We start from the raw sequence: 22,967 nt of genomic DNA, 5'->3' as shown, positions 1-22,967 counted from the left end.
GTATCCTCTCAACAGCCTTATGAATATGTAACAGAAGTTTAACATTTTCTGTACCTTGCTTTACCCTAGTCCCTCTCTCCCCACTAATTCAACGCATAGGAAGGTGATTATTTACTTTCCATTGTTAGGACATCTCTTAAGATTTACGTGATATAGGAAAAGATGCTCAACCTCAGTCATTAGGGGAATGTAGATTAAAACCACAGTGAGATACCACTACACACCTAGGAGAAGGGCTAATATTAAACAAACAAACAAACAATAAAAACAGACAACACTGGCAAGGATGTCAAGCAAGTAGAACTCTCAGATGTTGCTAATAGGAATGCAAAATGGTACAGCAACTTTGGAAAACACTTTGGCAGTTCCTTATAAACATTTACTTACCACATAAACTAGCTGTCCCACTCTTAGCTGTTTACTCAAGAGAAATGAAAATTTGTATCTGTACAGAAACCTTTATGTGAATGTTCATGGTGATTTTATTCATAATTGCCAAAACCTGGAAACAACTCAAGTGTCCATCATCTGGGGTATGAACAAACTGTGGTACGTACATACTCAGCAATAAAAAGGAACAAACTACTGATATATGCAATACTGCAACAACTCTCAGATGCATTACACTAAATGAAATAACGTGGCTTGAAAGGGTACATATTGTATGGTTTATTTATATGCCATCCTGGAAAAGGCAAAAAAATATCAGAGAAAAGATCACTGGACGCTAGAGGCTTGGGTTGGGGGAGGGGACTATTAATGGTAGTGAAATGTTTTGTATCTTGATAGTGGGAGTAGTTTCATGACTGTATGTTTGTCAAAATTCGTAAAAGTGGACACCTGAAATTGTACTATATGTAAATTATGCCTGAAAAGAAATTTTAAATGATTAGACTAACACTCCAGTTTGATAAACTCCAAGAAGTAATCATCTTGTTCTGGCCAGGAGAAAACCTCAGCAGAATCTTTCAAGGGCCCTTCTCCGTATGACAGATGAAGACTGTTTATAGATGTGGAAAGCCATCATCTCTCTGTATGAGAGTTGAATTGTATCCGATGTCAGTGAGTCTTAGCTCTCCTATAACTAGTTGTTTCACTATGGAAAAGGTTCTTGAACTCACAGATTTTATTTCATTACTTGTGAAAGAAACAGTTGCTATCTCAGGCCACTTCTAGTTCTTAAAGATTGTAGAATATTTCCTGAAATAAAACAGCTACTTTCTGGGCCTTGAGCATTATAATCATGGGAATTGACCTGTAATTTAGTAATCCAGCACAAATCATATGGGTAATTTATAAATCAAACTTTTTTAAGTTTGAAATTTTTAAGATGATGGTCTCTTCAGTTTCATGGTACCTCCTATCCATTTCCACCCCTATTAAGCTGTCTTGACCCTTCCCACCCCCCATCTGAACAACGACAAGCCCATTTAAAGTAGCATGGTCTACAGTATGGACTAGTGTGTTTCTTTGAAACTCAAAGTAGATAAAGTTGAGTGTAGGATAAGTTTCATTGAGTAAATACTTAATTTACTAAATATCTGTTGAGCATCTGTTATGTGTCAGGCACATAATATTGATAGAGCAATCAATAAAATAGACAAAGATACCTGCTTTTATGGAGCTTGCATTTCATATGGAGGACACCAGCAATAAACAAACCACATAAAATATAAATGTTTGTTTAATACATAAATTATAAAGCTGAAAGTGCTGTGGAAGAAAAGAATAAAGTAAAACAAGGGGGGGGTTGGGGATGATATGTGGGGGGAAGTGGTGAGGATTGGTTTTTTAAATGTGGTTAGTGCAGGCCTCGTTGAGAACGTGACATTTGAGTTGACTTGAAGAAGTTTGAGGGAGTATACATGTATGATGGAGAAGAGTGTTTCAGGCAAAAAGCCAGTACCAGGAATCAGGGTCGAGTCAGCGTGTTTAAGAAGCAGAGAAGAGGCCAGTATGGTTGGAGCAGCGTGATCAAGGAGAGTTGTGAGAGTTGAAGTCAGGATGGTAATGGGGGTGGGCCGGTCATGTAGGGCTTTCTGAGTGAGATAGATAGAGAACCACTGGAGGGTTTTGAATAGAGGAGTAACGTCATCTGATTTATATCAGGAAAGACGTAAAGGATCCTTGAAGGATCCTCTGGTTGAAGGATCGCTCTGGTTGCCGTGTTGAGAATAAATTAGGGGGGCAAGGGTAGAAGTTGAGCTTTTTCAGAAATCAAGAAGTGATGTTGACTTGGATCTAGATGGTGCCAGTGGAGGTGATGAAAGTGGTTGGATTCTAGCTCTCTTTTGAAGATTGAGCAAACAGGATTTCCAAATGAATGTATTGTGAGTGAAAGAGAGACATAAAGAATAATTCTGAGATTTTTGACCTGAGCAGTTGGAAGAATGGAAGAGCCATTAACTGAGGTGGGGAAGCCCGTGGGTTGGAGGGGAAGGCCAAGAGTTCAGTTTCAGACAAAGTTGAAATCAGGATGTCCTCTGACGTCTAGGTAGAGATGTAGGTATGGAGCACGATACGAGTCTAGTGTTGAGAGAGCTGAGCTGGACATAAAAAATTGGGGGAGTTAATTGGCTAAGAGATTAGCTGAGATTTTAAGAGAATGAGTCTAAACAGGAAAGAAGTGCAAGGACTGAGCTCTGGGGCACTCCAACATTAAGAGGTCTGGGAGAAGGAAAGAGACCAGAAAAGGAGACTGAGAAGGAGGGAAAGCAAGAGCATGGAGTCCTAGAAGCCAAGTGAAGGAAGTGTATCAAGGAGGGAAGTGTGATTGCCCAGTGCCACTGATAGGTCAGGTAGAGTGAGCACTAAGGTTTGACTACTGGGTAGAAAAGTTTCATGTAAAAGTCATTCTTAACATAGTCTTTCAATGCAGGGCTTGTGTTATCTAGCAGATACCATATATGTGTAGATACACTTATGTATATATATGAAGTTATTGCCCCTAATATTGAGCACTTACCATGTGGCAGGCTCTCCTTGAAGCACTTTGTCATGTATTCATTTAATCCTCACAGCAGCCCTGTGAAGTGTTATCCTCATTTTCACAGGAAACGTAGTGACAGAAAAGTAATAGTATGAGGTAAATTGTGGGACATGGGTTTAAATCTAGGCAGTTGGGCTTCTGATCCTCTCTCTTAAAACCTCTAAACTGTACTTTTTTTTTTTTAATATAGGTAAATAATGTAGTTTGATAGCAATGTAGCTACTTTAAATAGCTATAAATCTGAAGACCTAGGTCTGCTAATATCCAGAGGATGCAAAAACAATAATACATTTAGCAGCTTTGGCCAAAAAAGCTCAGTTGTATTTTAGATACACTGTTTGCTTGTGCAGAACCACTGTTGCTGGGGAACTCCCTCTCTGACTCCAGGTGGTCCTGGTGAGACTGTCAATCACAGGGTCCCTTCTCCTCTTTCTTAGGGGTGGGCATGTGATCTGGCTAGCCTCGTTCACAGGTGGACATGTGGAGATAGAGTCCTTCCAGCAGATTTGATAGTTCATTTAGAGATGCTGTGTGTGTTGCTTTGCAGATAGTAAACTGTAAGGATGTAATCTTATGACTCTCAGCCGCCATATTTCTGGCCATGCCAAGAAAGCCTTCTTTAGAGTAGAGAACATAAGAGGGAAAACAGAACTGAGAGTCATTTGAGTCTCTGGATCCAGACTTACCTGCTTGTAGAACTGACTGTTAGATGACCAATAAATTACCTCTTTCGTTTTAAACTAGATTTCTAATGCTGACACTTCTTTTTTTTTTCCATTGAAGTACAGTTAACTTACAATGTTATATTAGTTTCTGATGTGCAACAAAGTGATTCAGTTATACATATATTCTTTTTCATATTTTTTTCCATTACGGTTTATTACAGGATATTGAATATAGTTCCTTGTGCTATACAATAGGACCTTGTTGTTTATCCATTCTGTATATAATAGTTTGTCTACTGCTGATACTTTTGATTCCTCTTATACCCTTTATAATGTTTCAAACATTCATTTCTTCTTTTCCATTGTCCCTGCCACAACTCCCTAACTAAAGCCCTTACCATATCACACCTGGATGGTTACAATAACTTACTAACTCTTCTCCTGATCCCCAGTCTTGGTCTCCTCTAATTTGTCATGTTGTAGAGCAGTGCCAGATTATATTCTTAAAATGGGGAAGTCCCTTTTGGCCCAGTGGTTAAGACTGTGCACTTTCACTGCCGAGGGCGCACGTTCAATCCCAGGTCAGGGAACTAAGATCCCACAGGCCGCTCAGCGTGACCAAAAAAAAAAAAAAGAGATTATATTCTAAAAATGCACCTTTCTTCAAGTTATTCCGCTTTGGGTTTTGGTTGCCTGTAAGACAAAGTCCAAACTCCTTAGCCTCCCATTATGATCCATCGTGATCCTTTGTGGTCTGGTCCCACATTACCTGAGCAGCATTGGCCCCTGCTCGTTCATTCATTCAAGCAAAGAAATGTTTATGCATAGGCCCTAAGGTTAAATTTACAAACAAGACTGACATAGTCGTTACCCTTAAGGAAATTGTAGTCGGGGAAATCTACATATTAAATAAATAATTACAAGTCTGATGAGAGTTATGAAAGAACAAGCAGAGTATATGAGAGCTTATATCACCTAACCTAGCTGGGGCACCTAGCCCAGCTCTCACAGGGTCAAGTGTCACTAGAAGAAGTGACATCTATTCTATGAAAATGCAACTCGTGCACTTATTAAGTGGCCCCCATGGTTTAATTGTAGGCTAGAATTGATGACTAGCGTAAGTGTAGAATTCTTAAAGGATATTTTAGACTGAGTCTGGAAAGCAAAGTATTGTGCAATTATTGGAGATTTTGTGATTTAGATCACTTTCCTTTAGGGTAAGTTCAGATTCAGTAGGTCTGGAGTGGGGCTTAGACACTGCATTTCAACCAAACTTCCCTGATAAATCTGATGCACACCCAAGTTTAAAACCCATTATTTTGGGGCACACAGGTCACTTGTATCTGTAACAGAAACTTGGAGAGGAATATATCATAGCATTTTAATACTTATACATAGATAATATTTCATGGAGTTTGAGGTGAACTGCACAAATATTGCAAATATCAAAGCTTGAAAATATAACTTGTTAGTTTTCTATTTATTTCTGTTATTTTTAGTTGTCATAGTTTTAGTCTTTTCTCATACCGTAGCTACTTTTTACCTTATTGATCAGTCTGCAGGTTTGGCTAAAATTTCATTTTTAAACTAAATAAATAGAATATGTTATAGCTCAGACAATAAAACCATTACACAAAGTTTTAAGTTAGACATTTTAAAACTATACTTTATTATATAGATGCAAATTTTTAAAATTTTTATATGCTGTTGTTATAATATCAAATAAACATACTATTTAGTTTTTCCTGTTTTTGTTCTTCTTGAATTGAAACTGTAAATAATAATAGCAAATAATATTAAATATTTGCTGTATAAACTAATACAAGTCTTGAGTAATTTGATAGTAAACTTATTTAATTAGCAAATTAAACTGACTGTTTGAATGCACATCCCTAAAAAATTACCATCAGGTGTCTGAAGTGAAACTGGATCTTTGATTTTGGGTAGTCTAGTAGATTACTGCCTACTTTGGAGTTTGCCGATTGATCCCTTTATTCTTAGCATCCTTTGCTTGTTATGTAGTAGACGCTCATCAGATGTTTATAGAATGAACTAATGCAGGGCATTTGGGAACACATAGGTCCACTGTTGTACAGTCTTTTCTTGTTTTACACAGAATAAGTATCTTTCTATAAAATTAGGCAGAAAGTAAATAACATTTTGATACTGACTTCCATTGTGACTTAGATGTTCTTATAGAGACATTTCTCCATATGGATATAGTTGAAAACTTGTGAAAAGGAGTAAGTTAAAATGGTGATTGCCTGTTGTATGTAACAGGCACTGTACTTCTGGGAGTAGGGCTTCCTCCCTAGTGGATACTCCTCTTCCAAAAGTACTTTTTCTTACCCCTAAGGATTTTGGAATTGTTGATATTAGGGGTGTTCTGTCATCTTTTTGGAATCTAAGAATTTCTTTTATGCCATGCTTCTTCTGACCATTGACCTTTAGGGTTTGACTTTAAAATTTTCAGCTACTTTTAGGTGATCCCAAAGGCCCATGCAGGTGTACATTTTGCTTAGCAAGAATGAAAATCCACCTTCTTTGAGACTGAACTGCAGCAATATGTAGCTTAGCTGGTGAATGGATCGAGTAGGCAGCCCAGCTCTGCTTTTCATTGTGACTTTGTCCTTTATTAATCATCAGGTAAATATTTTGTGGGGAAATTTTATGTTTTTAGTGTTATGAATTAGACTCCATTTTAGATGTCAAGCGATAACTCGCTTTGTAACATCCAGAACTTTGTTCTTTTCCTTTATCTAGATAGTGTAGAGTGAAATGAACAGGGACAGGACAAGAATAAGATTATAGCTGCAGGTTATTAGCATGTGTCTGTAGGAGTCCTGCTAGCTAATGTTAGTTATTTCAACCTGAAAACTATTTTAGGCTAAGGGAAAAGTAGGTGGGTAGGAAACTAATATTTTTATGAATGTCTGCTGTATGCCAGGAATTCTGCCAGGTTCATTATATTCATTATAATGAATTCATTATTTTCATTATAATGAATTCATTATTCATTTCATGTACTACTCAGAGTCGGTTTCTGAGGTAGGTATTATCCCCATTTTACAGATGAAATTGAGGCTAGAACAAGTATACTTACCCAAGGAGCACATATAATTGCCAGAACCCAAGTCTAGGTGATGCTAAAGCCTCTGCACTTTCTGTCTTCCCACTCTTCCCACTGCTTCCCGTCACCCATCCACTGTTGTGGAAGTGTTTACCTGCTGTGTGCTAAGCATTTGAGCCATAAAAATGATAATCTCCTGACCTCTATTCTTATCTAGTGGAGGTGTGTAAAACCCCAAAGCCTCTAATGTATTCACTGGTTTTATTTTAAATTCTTTGTATAGAATTTATTTAGAACAGAGACTATCTATAGTAGTAATTGTCAGAGTATAAAAATGCTCATTTGAGAACTTTGAGAACTCTATCATTGTAAGAGCATAAAGTTTGCGTTTTAACAACTTCATTCAACAGGAAAGTCTTTTTGTTGAAAAATGTGGATGTCCTCCATAAACCATAATTGCATATATGTAGCATAAATATTGTTTTTTTTATTGGATTTGTTGCAGAAGTAAAGGCCTCTTTTGTTTAAATGGACTTGCTTTTGAACTGTGAAAATTTAATCGTGATAGTTTATTGGTTTAGCTCTGGAGAAGCTGAGGCAAAGCTATTTTGCTCCAGCCAGAGCTATTTATATACCATCACTGAGAGCTCCTCTTTATATTATTGGTGTTATTGCCTACTAAAAAAGGAGTGTTAAAAGACAACTTAGGATTTTTTTTTTTATTCCTTGCCCTTATTCACCACAATGATATTTTTAGTCTATTTCATATAGCTCTACATCTTCCAAAAAGGCTTTATCTTTTTCACAGTAGAGGCAGACAAGAACTCAGCTTGAAGCCATTCTTTCTCAAGCCTTTTTTTTTTTGAAGGCTGAAAGGATCAAAGAGAGTGGAACTCTGGGTGTGAATTGAACCTCTTTGCTCTTAGCCCCTTCCTGATCAACACATCTGCTTCATTGAGGGGAGAAGTGACCAGGAAGTTTAACTGAAGAGGCCTTTAAGAAAAGGGGCGAAAATTGAAGAAACTGTTTCTTTGAGTTGCTCTATGCAGAAGGAAAGATCAGTCTTAGACATTCATCCTTCACATTTGGTTCTGGAGAAGATCATTATAATTCTGCTTAGCTTTACTTTTAGAAGAGTGCTTTGCTGAACAGGGCAGGCAGATAATCATTCATTGTTGCAACTCTCTGCTGAACTGGACAAGCTCAGAAGAGGAATGACAGAGGACTGGCTGCTCCTGTGGCTGGAATTTGTTAGCTGAAACTTGGAGAACATAAGACATAAGCTTCAAACAATATCCTATAATAAAGCTAAGCTTGGGAACTTAGAAAATTTGCAGCCCTGAAAGTAGAGTAGTTGAATCTCAACAAAAGTGTCAGATTTCAGGCCTGGATATGGGGCTTCAACAGAAGAGTTTGAAAGCAGTGCTTTAGCCTGTGATGCAAGGAGTATGCCTGGACACTGTGGCCTGGCCACAATTATAGATAGCAGCGTCCCTCGTTTAGTACCGTTGTCTTCACTTAAGGACATCTGTGTGTGTGGATACATACCAACAGTCCGTTGTCCATCCAACCTTCCATGTTATCAGTGAAATACCAGACTACTTGTTATGTTTCCTTCTTTTTGTATTACCCACCTTATGACGCATATTGTAATAATATGTGAAGTTCTCTTTTATCTTATCCTGTAATATGAAGCAGTATAAGCATAAGACCTTTTTCTTTAGAATTTAGTGAATTATGCACATCTTTGGGTTATGGGAAGGGATAAGCTACATGCTGGGCTTCACAACTGCAAATCAATTTGCAAAAGGCTATACGAAAGATAATGCTTAATATAATTCAGCTTCTCTTCCATTAACATCTTGAATTATGGTGTAAAGTTTTATTTTTTTTTTCTAGAAATGTAGCTGACATTAGCATTCAGGTATACAGTTCAGTTTATCTCTAGTGAAGAGTCTTTTAAAATTAAGTTAAATACAGCACAAGAGACATAGAAAATCGATAATATTTCATTTCTTTTAAGTAAGATCTTTCTGTATACATTTGCTTGGGGTGCTTATAAATTTCTCCCTTTACGGAAGTATTTTATAATAAATGTCAGTTATAGATCTGTAGCAAAAAATAGTGCAGGTTCTGGAGTACCTTTGATATATCAGATAAAAACTGCTTAGCTAAGTATTAGTGTAGGAAATAGTGGTACAGTCTCTTAAATGATATTTTTAAAATGTAGTGATATCAATGGGAGAGCATTTAGGACCTTCATATGAGAAATACTGTAGGATTCAGTACATTGAGCTTTAAGATATTATAAACTGCTTTGCTTATTGGATTACCTATCATAACACTTTATGTGGAGTAGAGATACTAAAAATATTTGTAGATGGATGTGAACTTGACTCACTAATATATTCTTTTTTGTTTACTCCCATTTACTAGTGATATGTGATTGAGTTAGTATTACGTTTAGTCTGAAGATTTTTATCCTAAGGTTAGCTACAGTTGTAGTGGCATGAGCAAGTCATTGATAGAACTGGTTAGAACTAATTTGTTAAATATTAGAAATTTAACATTGGAAAATTTTGTTTTTTAATAGCCACATATACATTAGTAAATTTTTTTTTTTTTTTTTTGTGGTATGTGAGCCTCTCACTGTTGTGGCCTCTCCCATTGCGGAGCACAGGCTGCGGACGCGCAGGCTCAGCGGCCGTGGCTCACGGGCCCAGCGGCTCTGCGGCATGTGGGATCTTCCCGGACCAGGGCACGAACCAGTGTCACCTGCATCGGCAGGCGGACTCTCAACTACTGTGCCACCAGGGAAGCTCCATTAGTAAATTTAAAAGCACCATCTAGGGGTGTTACTGAGGAAACATTTGTTTTTTTTTTTTTTTTTAGAAATAGCTAAGTACAAATTAAGGACAAATTAACTACTCATCAGGTTCCTTTCATACTACAAGTGTAACTGCATTGGTGATTATTGTGGCAGCCATGACTAGATAGAATAATATTCTAAATTGGCCCTCACAATTGAAATAAGTTTTTTTGTTGTTAGGGGGGAAAATGTAGGAGTCTGTAAAAGGCATTTCCTGGCTATCAGATTTGTTTCTGCTTATGAGAGGTTAATGAATTTGAGAGTAAGAGAGAATTAGATGCAGATTAAGACTTTGGTGTATAATATAATGAAGAAGAATCAACAGTTAATATCTAAGTTAAAATGTGTGACTCCTTTTTTCTTTTTTAAACAACGCTGAGCATTTCTTTTCTTTTCTTTTCTTTTTGGCCTCGCCACGCGGCTTGTGGGATCTTAGATCTCTGACCAGATTGAACCTGGGCCTTCGGCAGTGAAAGTGCCAAGTCCTAACCACTGGACTGCCAAGGAATTCCCAACACTGAGCATTTAAATTATGACCTAGTTACTTCATAGTAGATGAAAATATAAATGAAACCTAGGAATTCTACTCTTCATTAACTCTGGTGTGGTACTAAAAGATTATGAATTGTTTCAGTTGCAGGAAAAACTCTTGATTTTTAAATTTCATTTGATTTTCTTATTTCACCTTCTGAAGTGAACATCAATATTAGTTTAAGAAGGAGGGGCCAGGAAATCTTTATATGTCTAAGAAAAGATGCCTACTCTTTTTTCTGTTTCTGCAAGTGGTGATAACATATGCATCCTTAAGGATTTCTATACACTTTTTTTAATGACAAGAGAAAGACTTATTACATGTAACAGTATGTTTACTTATAGCTTCATTCAGTATGACAGATGTGGGCGTTAACTTTTTGAATATAAAAAGAATCAGTACATTTTAGTGATCTAAGATTTCATCATTCTGGCATGCTGAGAATTGATCTTATAAAATATCCTAAAAATTTAAGAATGACTATTAAAGTTTTTTTAGTTCAGAATATAAAATATACTGTGTTGACAAGGATAAAAATGTTTGTGGTCTTAAGGAGACTCATTAATAATTCATAAACCTGGTAAGAATTTCCCTCTTTTTAAAATCTTTACCTAACAAAAGCTGGAGTTAGTCATCTACTACGTACTTTAGAAATGAAAAAGCTACTCTGGGTCTCACTGTGGGATCAGACTATCCAACCCTCACCTTAGAGAAAACTGAAGCCGCTTATGTGGCCTTTGAAGTTGAAGTATCATTTCCTCCTGTCTCCACTTGGGTACTCTGTTGGCCCTTGGCTCTTTGGTGCATCATTAGAGTTTTTATGTTTTGACTGTGGCTGGAGGAGGTCAGTGCAAATGGGTTTTGTTCAGCTGCAGACTCACTTGGGCAGATTTTCATTTCAACACTTTTAAAGTGCTTACTAGGAGAAGAAAATACAATTTTAGGTCAAACAGTTGCCAACTTAATATTTATTTGTAGGTTTATTAAATTCTCACATACACGTGCACATGAGATTTTGTACTTGTAAAATATATGTATTTTTTACTACTGGGTATACACTGTTTTTCAGAGTAGGATCAAGAATACAATTTTTAGTTTTTAGATGCTGTATTCTTTTAATTGAGTTAAGGGAATTGTTAATTTTAAGTTTATAATATTTAAAGGAAGTACATTTTTAAACTGCCTCTTCCTAAGTCTGGCACATACTAAAAGTCTGGCACGTTTTTCTTGCTGTTGGGAAAGCAGTGGTGAAGAAGATAGAAAGTCCCTGCTTTCAAGGAGTTTTTCCATTCTAATAGGTAGTCATAGGCAATATTTATTTAAGCAAATTAAAGAGAAATTTCAGACTGTGATAAGTATAGTGAAGGAACCAAAATAGGTAATGGTGTTGGAGGGAGATTGGGAGTTGGGGGTGGGCAGAGTCGGAGAGCTACTTTAACAGGGAAGTAATAAAGACAGGTCTCCTTACATTGTGACAAAAGGGACCACTCTTGGAATCATCTGGGAGAAGAGCTTTCCAAGTCCAGGGGAAACAGGCACAAAGGTTCTGACATGTTCAGGGATTGGAAAGGAGGCTGATGTGGCTAGCATATAGTGAGTGGAGGGAATAACTGTCACTGAGTTGGGTGTGTTGGCTGGGGTGTATCGCGTGGGTGAAGAGTTTGATTTTTTTAATACTTACAGGAGGAAGTCATTGGGAGGGACATGATCTGATTCATGTTTTTGAGAGACCACTGTGGCCTCTGTCTGGAGGGGTGGGAAAGTAGGCAGAGAAGTCATTTAGAATCTATTGCTGTGATCCAGGGGAGAGGTTAAAGGCTGCTTGGACTAGAGTGGTAGCCCTGGAGGTTCTGTGATTTGGTAGCCCTGGAGGATTTGTGATAGCCCCAGAGCAGGAAATGTGGTGGTTCTTTACCTTTAAATCCTGTGGTTTCTGATAATTCTGGCAGCTTTAAATCTTTCTATATCGTGGCAAAGGAAAAGAATTGCTCCTAGGGCATATGAAGGAGTTAATTTACAGCATAGACTGTACACCAATCAGGGTTGTTTTATTAAATCTAGCAAGTTGCAGTGAGTATTTATTTGATTTTCTTTAAATGTAACATTTTGTTGTTGCAGGAAATGTTTTCATATTTGTCCAACCAACTAAAGAAGCTGTCAGAAGCCTACAATGAAAGAGTGTTGCATACACCTCACAATCCCATATCTTTAGGTAATTTTTTTTCTTAAAAAAAAAATTGTACTTCTGAACCATCCCCAGTGGGAAGCTGGTGTTTCTAGAAAGAGTATGAATTCTTTCTGGTTACAGTGATGTTTCTAATTTCATTACAGTGCTAATTTGTAAATTTTAAAAGTTTAGGCAGCCTTTATAAATGCTGTAATGTATTTCTTTTTTTTTTAACATCTTTATTGGAGTATAATTGCTTTACAATGGTGTGTTAGTTTCTGCTTTATGGCAAAGTGAGTCAGTTATACATATACATATGTTCCCATATCTCTTCCCTCTTGCGTCTCCCTCCCTCCCACCCTCCCTATCCCACCCCTCTAGGTGGTCCAAAAGCATCGAGCTGATCTCCCTGTGATATGCGGCTGCTTCCCACTAGCTATCTACCTTACATTTGGTAGTGTATATATGTCCATGCCTCTCTCTCGCTTTGTCACAGCTCACCCTTCCCCCTCCCCATATCCTCAAGTCCATTCTCTAGTAGGTCTCTGTCTTTATTCCTGTCTTACCCCTAGGTTCTTCATGACGTTTTTTTTCCCTTAAATTCCATATATATGTGTTAGCATACGGCATTTGTCTTTCTCTTTCTGACTTACTTCACTCTGTATGACAGACTCTAGGTCTATCCACCTCATTACAAATAGCTCAATTTCGTTTCTTTTTATGGATGAATAATATTCCATTGTATATATGTGCCACATCTTCTTTATCCATTCATCCGATGATGGACACTTAGGTTGTTTCCATCTCCAGGCTATTGTAAATAGAGCTGCAATGAACATTTTGGTACATGACTCTTTTTTTTTTTTTTTTTTTTGACTCTTTTTTAATTATGGTTTTCTCAGGGTATATGCCCAGTAGTGGGATTGCTGGGTCATATGGTAGTTCTATTTGTAGTTTTTTAAGGAACCTCCATACTGTTCTCCATAGTGGCTGTACCAATTCACATTCCCACCAGCAGTGCGAGAGTGTTCCCTTTTCTCCACACCCTCTCCAGCATTTATTGCTTCTAGATTTTTTGATGATGGCCATTCTGACTGGTGTGAGATGATATTGTAGTTTTGATTTGCATTTCTCTAATGATGACTGGTGTTGAGCATTCTTTCATGGGTTTGTTGGCAGTCTGTATATCTTCTTTGGAGAAATGTCTATTTAGGTCTTCTGCCCATTTTTGTATAAGTACCACACGCTAACCGATTCTGCCATTGGAGCTCCAAGGTCTTCTGCCCATTTTTGGATTGGGTTGTTTGTTTTTTTGTTATTGAGCTGCATGAGCTGCTTATAAATTTTGGAGATTAATCCTTTGTCAGTTGCTTCATTTGCAAATATTTTCTCCCATTCTGAGGGTTGTCTTTTGGTCTTGTTTATGGTTTCCTTTGCTGTGCAAAAGCTTTGAAGTTTCATTAGGTCCCATTTGTTTACTTTTGTTTTTATTTCCATTTCTCTAGGAGGTGGGTCAGAAAGGATCTTGCTGTGATTTATGTCATAGAGTGTTCTGCCTATGTTTTCCTCTAAGAGTTTGATAGTTTCTGGCCTTACATTTAGGTCTTTAATCCATTTTGAGCTTATTTTTGTGTATGGGGTTAGGGAGTGATCTAATCTCATACTTTTACACGTACCTGTCCAGTTTTCCCAGCACCACTTATTGAAGAGGCTGTCCTTTCTCCACTGTACATTCCTGCCTCCTTTATCAAAGATAAGGTGACGATATGCTGTAATGTATTTCTAATTTAAAACCTATACGCTGAAAGAATTCAAATCTATGTTAAGTGTTATACTGAATATATGGAAAATAATACTTTTAACTCTTGCTTCTCACCAAAATAACTTGGTCACTGATAAGGACTCTATATAAATATTTTAAAATTTCTACCAGTTAACAAAACACCATAACATTAAAGATATTCTTATAATTTTTAATGCTGTTATTATTTTTTTCTTGAGTATGCCTGTGTTAGAGAAATCTGTATTTATGATCATTTCATTTTGTCATGTAGTACAAGAACTACTAAACAGGATAAAAAGAATGTTGACTTTTATGCATTTAACTAACTTTTAAACTTCATGATTACCCCTTTTAATTTGTGAATATATATAGTATAATATGGTTCATATTTCATGTATATCTGAGGAAAGTAAGGAAATAATAATTTGTAATTAAAGCCTTTTTCAGGAATGGGCTTCCTTGGAAAACCATTTGGCCACTGATAGATAATAAAATCACCCCAATCAGTCCTTTGTTGGTTTATAATCTATGTAGATATTATAGAAGGTAATACGGTATGATTTGAATCCCAGTTCTGCCATGTACTAGCCTCTAACTTCCTTTTCCCTGTCTATAAATAGAGATAATGATCCCTCACATACAAAGTTGTTAAAAATGGTTGAGATTATATTTGTAAAGTATCTAGTATAGTAAGTCATATTATCCATGTCATTGTTCCATTTATTTAATTGGAAAGTTCACATTTTGGAAGGGTGATATGGAAATTCTCTTCTGATTCTGAGCATGTTTATGTTAACATATTTTTATCTGATATGGAAACAGATCCTTACTATAATTTATTAAATGCATTAAAGTGAAATGATGCCATGTGACAATGAATAAAAAGTGATATCTCCATGAAATAAGACAGTCACAAAAAGACAAATGCTGTATGATTCCACCTATATGAGGTACTTAGAGTACTCAAAATCATAGACAGAAAGTGTAATGCTGGTTGCCAGGGGGAGGGGAAAATGGGGAATTATTGTTTAATAGGTATAGAGTGTCAGTTTTATAAGATAAAGTTATGGGGGTGGATGGTGATGATCGTTGTGTAACGAGATTGAATGTATTTAATACCACTGAACTGTATACCTAAAAATTAAGGTAATTTTTAGGTATACAGGTAAGATGGTAAATTTTATGTTACATGTTTATTAGCACAATAAAAAAAGTGATGTCTCTGTGATTGTTTGTTTCTTAAGTGGTTTTGTGCTGGTGAACCAAGGCTCACTGGAATACTTTTTTCTTTTTCAGCTATGACGCTTAAAACACTAGATAAACACTGTGACAAAGCTGTCACTCGGCTTGGCTCCATGCTTTTTACCAGACAGGTTTCTGGAGCCAGGTAAGTATGTTTAAAAGAGGATTGGATTTATTTCACTTTTCAAAATTAACTCTAATAAAGCACCTTTCTTTAACAATAAGTCCCCCAAGTATGTGCTGAACTGCACCTGAGAATTCATCATGGAGGAAAAGAATGATGAGGTAGAGAATCTGCAAGGCTGTCACACAGTCACTCACCTGTGGAACGTGAAATAGTCACAGGAAAGATACGAATCTTGTTTGCTTTAATAGACATATAAAAACAAAGTTCATTACCCCTCTGTACAAATTTTTGTCTTTATTTTCCTTTGTTAGATTATCTTCAGTGGTGTCACATTATGGTGTTAGAAATAAGTTGTCTTCATTACCAAGTTTAAGTGAAAATGTTTTTAAGGAAAAGTCCATTTCCCAAACTGAAAACGCTATGCAATTCTTGTCTAAGTACTGCCTTTGAAAAATCTACTTTTTGCTTTTATATGTACACAGCTTAAGATGAATTTCATTTTTCATTTTATGTTTGATGAGGTCAGAGAAAAATGACTTGAAAAGTACCTTGCTCTAAGTACTCTTCCTTACGTGCTTCTGCTAAAGAATTTCTCTCTGACTACCAGAGGTTAGAGATTTCACATCAAAGAACAACTTTTTAAAAGGAAAAACATCTTAGATTAATTCACCTTTTACCTTGATGAGCTATATCTATATGCAGCATAGTTTTGACACTTCTAAAATGGTTTTCTTGGCCTTGCTTTTTAGTGTTGCCACTATTTGTCTTTATGTTTAGGTTGATCTTAATTGAGTTCTTAAAAAAAAAAGGGTACTGTTAGAAATCTGCTTATATCAAGTATGACAGTGAAACCAGGCTTTAAAAATGCATGTACCATTGCTGAATTTAATGATTGCTGACCATCAACCCACTGTAAGCAGTTATGTAATTTCTGCTGGATCCTGGCTTTAAAACCCTCCATTGCATAATGTGATCAGGTAGATGTAACTCTAGTCTATTGATTACTTGAGGTGATACACGGCAGTTAATCAAAGTGGTTTGATTTACAAACTTAAATATTCCATTAAAGTGTGTATATGTGAAATCAGATTCTGGTATTTGATACAAAAACAGAAATAACTTTCTTTTTGCCTTTTTGAAGATGTAAAGGTGTTTTTGATTCCCAGAGCTTGTAGCTCTTTAATAGAAGATAAGTAAATGATAAGCAGCATCAGGTAGTACTTTCCTATGTGAAGTGCACTGTATAATTTTATTTTAAGGCTGCAGTCTGTTTGCATAGGCTACGATTTATGGCTGTTATTAAACTTCTTACTAAGTAGGTGTAAGGCTTAGTAACACAGCTTTCTTTTGTTTATGGGTGATACTCTGTTAACATCACCAGACATACTAAATTGGTAAATCTTTTCCCTTTCAGGGTTGTGCCTCTTGGGTCTGTGCAGACTGTGAGTGACTACACTTTCAGAGGCTTTATGTCACATACAAATAATTACCCTTGTGCTTACCTCAATGCCGCATCAGCCATCGGTATGAAGACACAGGATGTGGACTTGTTCATAAATAGACTTGACAAGTGTTTAAAGACAGTAAGAAAAGAACAAAATAAAGAGAGTGATGTATCTGGAGTTGACAATTATGATAAAACTGAAGATGCGGTTATATAAGAAATGGCTTTAAAACCAGATAATGTACTTCTTGGCACATGGCAGGATTCTTCCTGATGACATGTGAAGGGTTTCTTTGTGATAATTTTTAAAAAGTGATGAGGCTACAGTATAAGCTAGCAGTTTAAAGACAAGACTTGAGATTTTTGAATTGAGAATTTCATGGAGAATATTTGGTCAAGGAATAGAACATGGTCTGAGCGAGCCATTGACGATTGTTACATTTGTTGTTCTTAGACTGCCTCAATCACTATCCTTAACAGGTTATAATGTACAATTAGCGTTTTTCTAATTGTTAAATATTTGCCAAATAAACATGATTGAGATAATTCTTACTAATATAATGATAGTAAAATTACACATTACTCTAATTCTCTTTGAAATGTGTAGACTGCTTTCTTCTGACTATTCTCTATCATTCACAAATTACTTACGTTTCTGACCACACAGAATTTAGAAAGATTGCTAATGCTACTAATTAGTAGATGCTTGTTGATATGTGTAAGTCACAGAATGCCTGTAAAATGGACATTTCCCAGGAAAGCAGAGTCAAGGTCAAGGTGTAAGCTTTAATTTTTGCTCAACAGAAATGGATCTCAACTGGGGATGATTGGCTTCTTTTATCTAAGTAACATCTGGAGATATTTTTGGGGTTTTTTTGTTTGGTTTTTTTTTTTGGCCACGCCACACGGCTTGTGGGATCTTAGTTCCTTGACCAGGGATGGAACCTTCGCCCTCAGCAGTGAAAGCGTGGAGTCCTAACCATTGGACCACCAGGGAATTCTCTGGGGATCTTTTTTTTTTTTTTTTTTTTTTTGCGGTACGCGGGCCTCTCACTGTTGTGGCCTCTCCCGTTGCGGAGCACAGCCTCCGGACACGCAGGCTCAGCGGCCGTGGCTCACGGGCCCAGCTGCTCCGCGGCATGTGGGATCCTCCTGGACCGGGGCACAAACCCGTGTCCCCTGCATCGGCAGGTGGACTCTCAACCACTGCGCCACCAGGGAAGCCCCTGGGGATCTTTTTTGATTGTCAAACCTAGTAGGATGCTATTGACATCTAGTGAGGGGAGGCCAGGGGTGCTGTTCAACATCCTACAATGGACAAGACAACTTCTCAAAACAAAGATTTATCCAGCCCAAAATGTCAGTAGTGCTGAGGTTGTTAAAAACTTCTCTAAAGTAAAAGAACTCAGTAAAGAGAAGTTTTCCATAGCAACTTGAATTATTCAGTAGTACTTCAAAGAAGGTAGCTCTATAAATGTTACCAACTAAACAGCATATAGATTTTTTTTTTGTTAACATCTTTATTGGAGTATAATTGCTTTACAGTGTTGTGTTAGTTTCTGCTGTATCACAAAGTGAATCAGCTATACATATACATATACCCCCGTATCCCCTCCCTCTTGTGTCTCCCTCCCACCCTCCCTACCCCACCCCTCTAGGTGGTCACAAAGCACCGAGCTGATCTCCCTGTGCTATGTAGCTGCTTCCCACTAGCTATCTATTTTACATTTGGTAGTATATATATGTCAGTGCTACTCTCTCACTTCGTCCCAGCTTACCCTTCCCCCTCCGCATGTCCTCAAGTCCATTCTCTACATCTGCGTCTTTATTCCTATCCTGACCCTAGGTTCTTCAGAACCTTTTTTTTTTTTTAGATTCCATATATATGTGTTAGCATACAGTATTTGTTTTTCTCTTTTGGACTTACTTCACTCTGTATGACAGACTCTATGTCCATCCACCTCACGACAGATAGTTCAATTTCGTTTCTTTTTATGGCTGAGTAATATTCCATTGTGTATATGTGCCACATCTTTATCCATTCATCTGTCAGTGGACACTTAGGTTGCTTCCACAGCATATAGATTCTTAAGTGAAAACCGAGGTTACCATTTCTAAATATGTAATTACAAATTGTTAATATGGAATGTGTGCATTTTTCCATTTAGGAAAGTGAAAACTTTATTCCATTGTTTTGCTTCAAGGAGTCTGTATATTTGGTTGGTTTGTTCAGGTGTTTTGCACAGCTGTCATTAAGAGTGGTTAACATGGGGATTCTGAACATATTTTTGCTGGAGAGGTGAAAATGATGGAGTATGAAGAACAGGTGTATTCCCTTTTCATTGCCCATATGCTTACTTTCTGAGTCTGAAATTCCAGATGTACTGGCTATAACTATTACGTTTGTTGTTAATTTTAAGAAATAGACTGATGTCTCATAGCCTAAGGAGTTAGTGAAGCCTCTGAATGCACCAAAATGTCAAAGCTGTATTTCTCAAGACTTGCCCTGTGGAGCATTTATTCCTAAGAGATACTCATGGGTATAAAAGGTTCCACGGACAAATAAGTTGGGGACTTTGCAGACCTGCCTATTGGCATGTTAAAGTTTCTAAGAATTCCTTCTATTCCAGTTTGAATATATCCTTATCTAAAGATGGAACCCTTTTTTTAATTAAATACTTACTGACATCCCATTGAACGAACTTTTGAAAACACTACAGTAGAGAATGCCACGTAGCTTTCTGGATGGTGTTTTTCTCTGTTGTTTTGGCATTGTAAACTATGTTAAATGTGAGCTCAGACAGCTGCCACTCCCACAGGTAAGTTAGAATATTTTGGACACTGGCTTGACAACCTTGGAAGTCAACTGTGTTGAGATAAAGTACTTAACTACAAATATTGTAAAGATTACTTTAAAATTATTGTATCTTTGGGGTTCAGATATTTGAAGTGTCTGGGTTCTTTAAATAGCTATAATAACTTCTTTCAAAGGGGTAAATCCTGGATTAAAAAATTGTATAATTTTTTAATGTGAATTTGAGACTGAATTGTAGAACCAATAAAGCTGAAGGGTTGCCATAGACCCTCTCGAATCTGTGAAAAGGAATGAAGTGATGTTGCAGGTGTAGATGCTGGCAGTGCAGCATACCGTCCACGTAAGCCAAGATTGTTTTCTAGAACGAGTGATCTATATTGTGTGATCATCATTTAGTTTAAGAAAGGCCAGAGCCGAGAGACCAGCAAATGTTTTCTCATCTGCAGTGTGTCAGCAGTTCTTGGGCTTCAGCTGCTGAATAGATAATAATTCTAATTGAAGATAAATTACATGAACCCACATGTGAGTGATAGATATATTATAACATTTCATTCCTGGTGCATAAAAATCAGCTGCAGTTTTTATTATTAGTCCTTTCTTTTCAGAGGTTTTGGAATTCCAGCTCTATTCCTGCTGGTTTCAATTTGACCTTGAGGTCGGAGAAGGCACAAGAATTTTTGAAGGGATGTTGTAGCTTCTGCATATTGAGGCTTTCCTTTGCCAGCACCCCAGTGTCCTTTGACTTGCTGTCTCTCATCTCCACATATAAGTATAAAAGAGCATACAGTTACTTACTTAGCCTGCTAGTAATGATTGGTAATCCTTATAATTGGCCTCAGTTATTCTCATACTGGGGCAGAGGGGCAACGCATGATATCTTTTCCAGTCAGTGACTAAGATGTCCTTTTCTGTCTTTATGATCCAACTGCCCTTATTAAGACTATCAGGTAGAATTTTGGAGTTTGGTTTTTAAAGTCATTGGGCTGTGGTAGTCTGCCCAGAAAAGAAAATTGAATAACATGAAATATTCTTTAGGTCACCGAACGTATTACTAATTATACACACAGCAGGGAAAGGTATTTTAAATCCAATTCTCAATTTGGCTCCTAAGTTCTCTGCTGACAAGTTCTCCCTCTGTGTGATACTAGCCTTAGGAACTCTGCGTTCAACTATAAATCTTTTTATTTAGCTTTTTGCATTAGTTGACGAGGTGTCCGAATATGAACTGTTGAATACAGTTATGTTCAGCCAATAGGCACTTGATATACAGAATGATAACTTTTAAGTTTTTTCTAATATTTTGCCATAGCACATACCTCTATTGTGGTTCTGTTTCTCTAACCACTATACTAAGAACTGTAATTGAGGTCTGAGCTACAGGATGTGCTTTTATTTTTAGACTTTATGGCTATGATAACATTTTAGGAAAATTAAAATTAAAACAAAGATAATTTTTTTAACCAGCAATGTTACCTTAATATTGAATTAGTAGCTCATCATGAGTTAAATTCTTGTGTTCTTTCATAGAGGAAAATAGCCAACAATTGACGACAGTGACAAACCCTGATGAGTCTCATTGATAATACACTCAGAGAAATTTTTTTGAATACATCCACATTTGGTGCATATGAAAGTTGGGTTTTCTTTCCCACTGTCTAAGATGTACTAATTTCTGCCAAGCCCTTAAATGGTTTTGTTATGTTTTGCATTCAGGAGGCTGACCTTATTTTATAACTGAATTTGTATACACAGAAGTTTGATCATTTCAGAAGTTTGATACCCTCTGAATAATCTGATTAAAAAATTGAATATGCTGTTAACGTATAACATAAAGAGATCCAGTGAACAGTTTTTTTCCTTGTCTGTCAAATTGTGTTATTTGTCTCTTGTGGCTACTCAGTGTACAGGTCTAAGACTTACCCACTGCTTCCTTTTGTGCCTTCCTTTTTACTTGCATGCTCTTTGTTGGCCATTATGGTAACATACACATGTAAGATGATGAGTTCAAGGCTAATGAATATATCGTTATAATTTTCCACCTAATATTCTACAGTTCAATCTAAGACCTTAAGCAAAATCTGGAAATGTTTATATGGTCTTGTTTTTATCAAGTGGTATCAACGTGAACTTTTAGAGAAATGTGAGGAAAGGCTATGTTCTTCATATTTATACATATAAATGTATAATTGTGGGGGATTTTAGCTATTAGAATTGAAGCTGGTGTCAGCCTGCTAAAAGAAAAAGATGTTTCCCAAAATATTTTTGGTTTAGACTATGTCTAAATAAAACTAAATTGTATAATTTATTACATGAGATAAATTTTTAATCATTGATAGTGCATTATATTATTTTACCTAATCACTGCTCCAGATACAATTTGAAAGTACAGATAACTAACATTAAATTACTTGCCCATTTTTTGATTCAGTCAACAGTATCGACTTGCCCAGAAATCAGCAAGAAAAGGCGTACTTTATAATGAGAATCATGGATCACGGGGGTGGAGGCTAGGTTATTTAAAAAAGAAAAAAACCCCAGCAACCATTTCCCAAAGGATCTATTGACTATAGAAAGTTGGAGGCTTAGAAGTATTGAATCTTTTCTAAAGGAAACACCTTAATTAAAAATAAAATAGTGTCACTTCCTTCTTCAGCAAATTTCATTTTTAAATTGTACTATCTGAATTTTACATGTAGTTCTCATTTGATTTGGAATTAGATCTCTGCACTGGTACTTACTGACCATGTGAGTTCACATATTTAACCTCTCTGAACCTCAGTCTCACCATATGTGAAATGGGTACAATCGTATAGGATTGAGAGTTAAATGAGATAACAAGTAAAGTGATTAACTCAGTGCCTAAACATAGCACTTGCCATTAATAACTGCTATGGTGGTCTGCATAAAGCTATAATGTACCAATTTGTACTAGATTTAAATTAAATTTCAAACATTAAAATTTCTTCATTAGTTTATTAGTAGGATGTTTTTTGAGAGGGAGTCATCATTGAATTTTGCTCATCTCCAGTGGAAATTAAAAAGTATGTACTTGATTTTGGATGACGATCTTTTTTTTTCTTTTTCCAGAATTATTCTACTTTCATTTTTATGAGTTTCTTTTTGTTTACACCTGAGGGGTTTTTTTTTTCGCGATACGCAGGCCTCTCACTGTTGTGGCCTCTCCCGTTGCGGAGCACAGGCTCCGTACGCACAGGCTCAGCGGCCATGGCTCACGGGCCCAGTTGCTCCGCGGCAAGTGGGATC

The 22,967-nt window shown here is 36.7% G+C and overlaps 1 protein-coding gene across 1 annotated transcript in view; it reads left to right on the top strand.

Moving 5' to 3' along the window:
- SEPSECS (Sep (O-phosphoserine) tRNA:Sec (selenocysteine) tRNA synthase) overlaps nt 1–22,756 on the top strand; it is a 41,143-nt gene extending 18,387 nt beyond the window's left edge. Inside the window, exons 9-11 of the mRNA XM_032633565.1 lie at nt 12,244–12,337; nt 15,372–15,462; nt 16,859–22,756. Coding sequence (XP_032489456.1) covers nt 12,244–12,337; nt 15,372–15,462; nt 16,859–17,105 — 432 coding nt within the window. The 3' untranslated portion in view covers nt 17,106–22,756. The remainder of the gene's footprint in view (nt 1–12,243; nt 12,338–15,371; nt 15,463–16,858) is intronic.
- Nucleotides 22,757–22,967: the final 211 nt, after the last annotated feature.

This window comes from Phocoena sinus, chromosome 5, assembly GCF_008692025.1.
Source record: "Phocoena sinus isolate mPhoSin1 chromosome 5, mPhoSin1.pri, whole genome shotgun sequence".
NCBI classification, from domain to species: Eukaryota; Metazoa; Chordata; class Mammalia; order Artiodactyla; family Phocoenidae; genus Phocoena; species Phocoena sinus.
The sequence above is the reverse complement of the archived record's forward strand: the minus strand, read 5'-3'. Positions and strand labels throughout refer to the sequence as shown.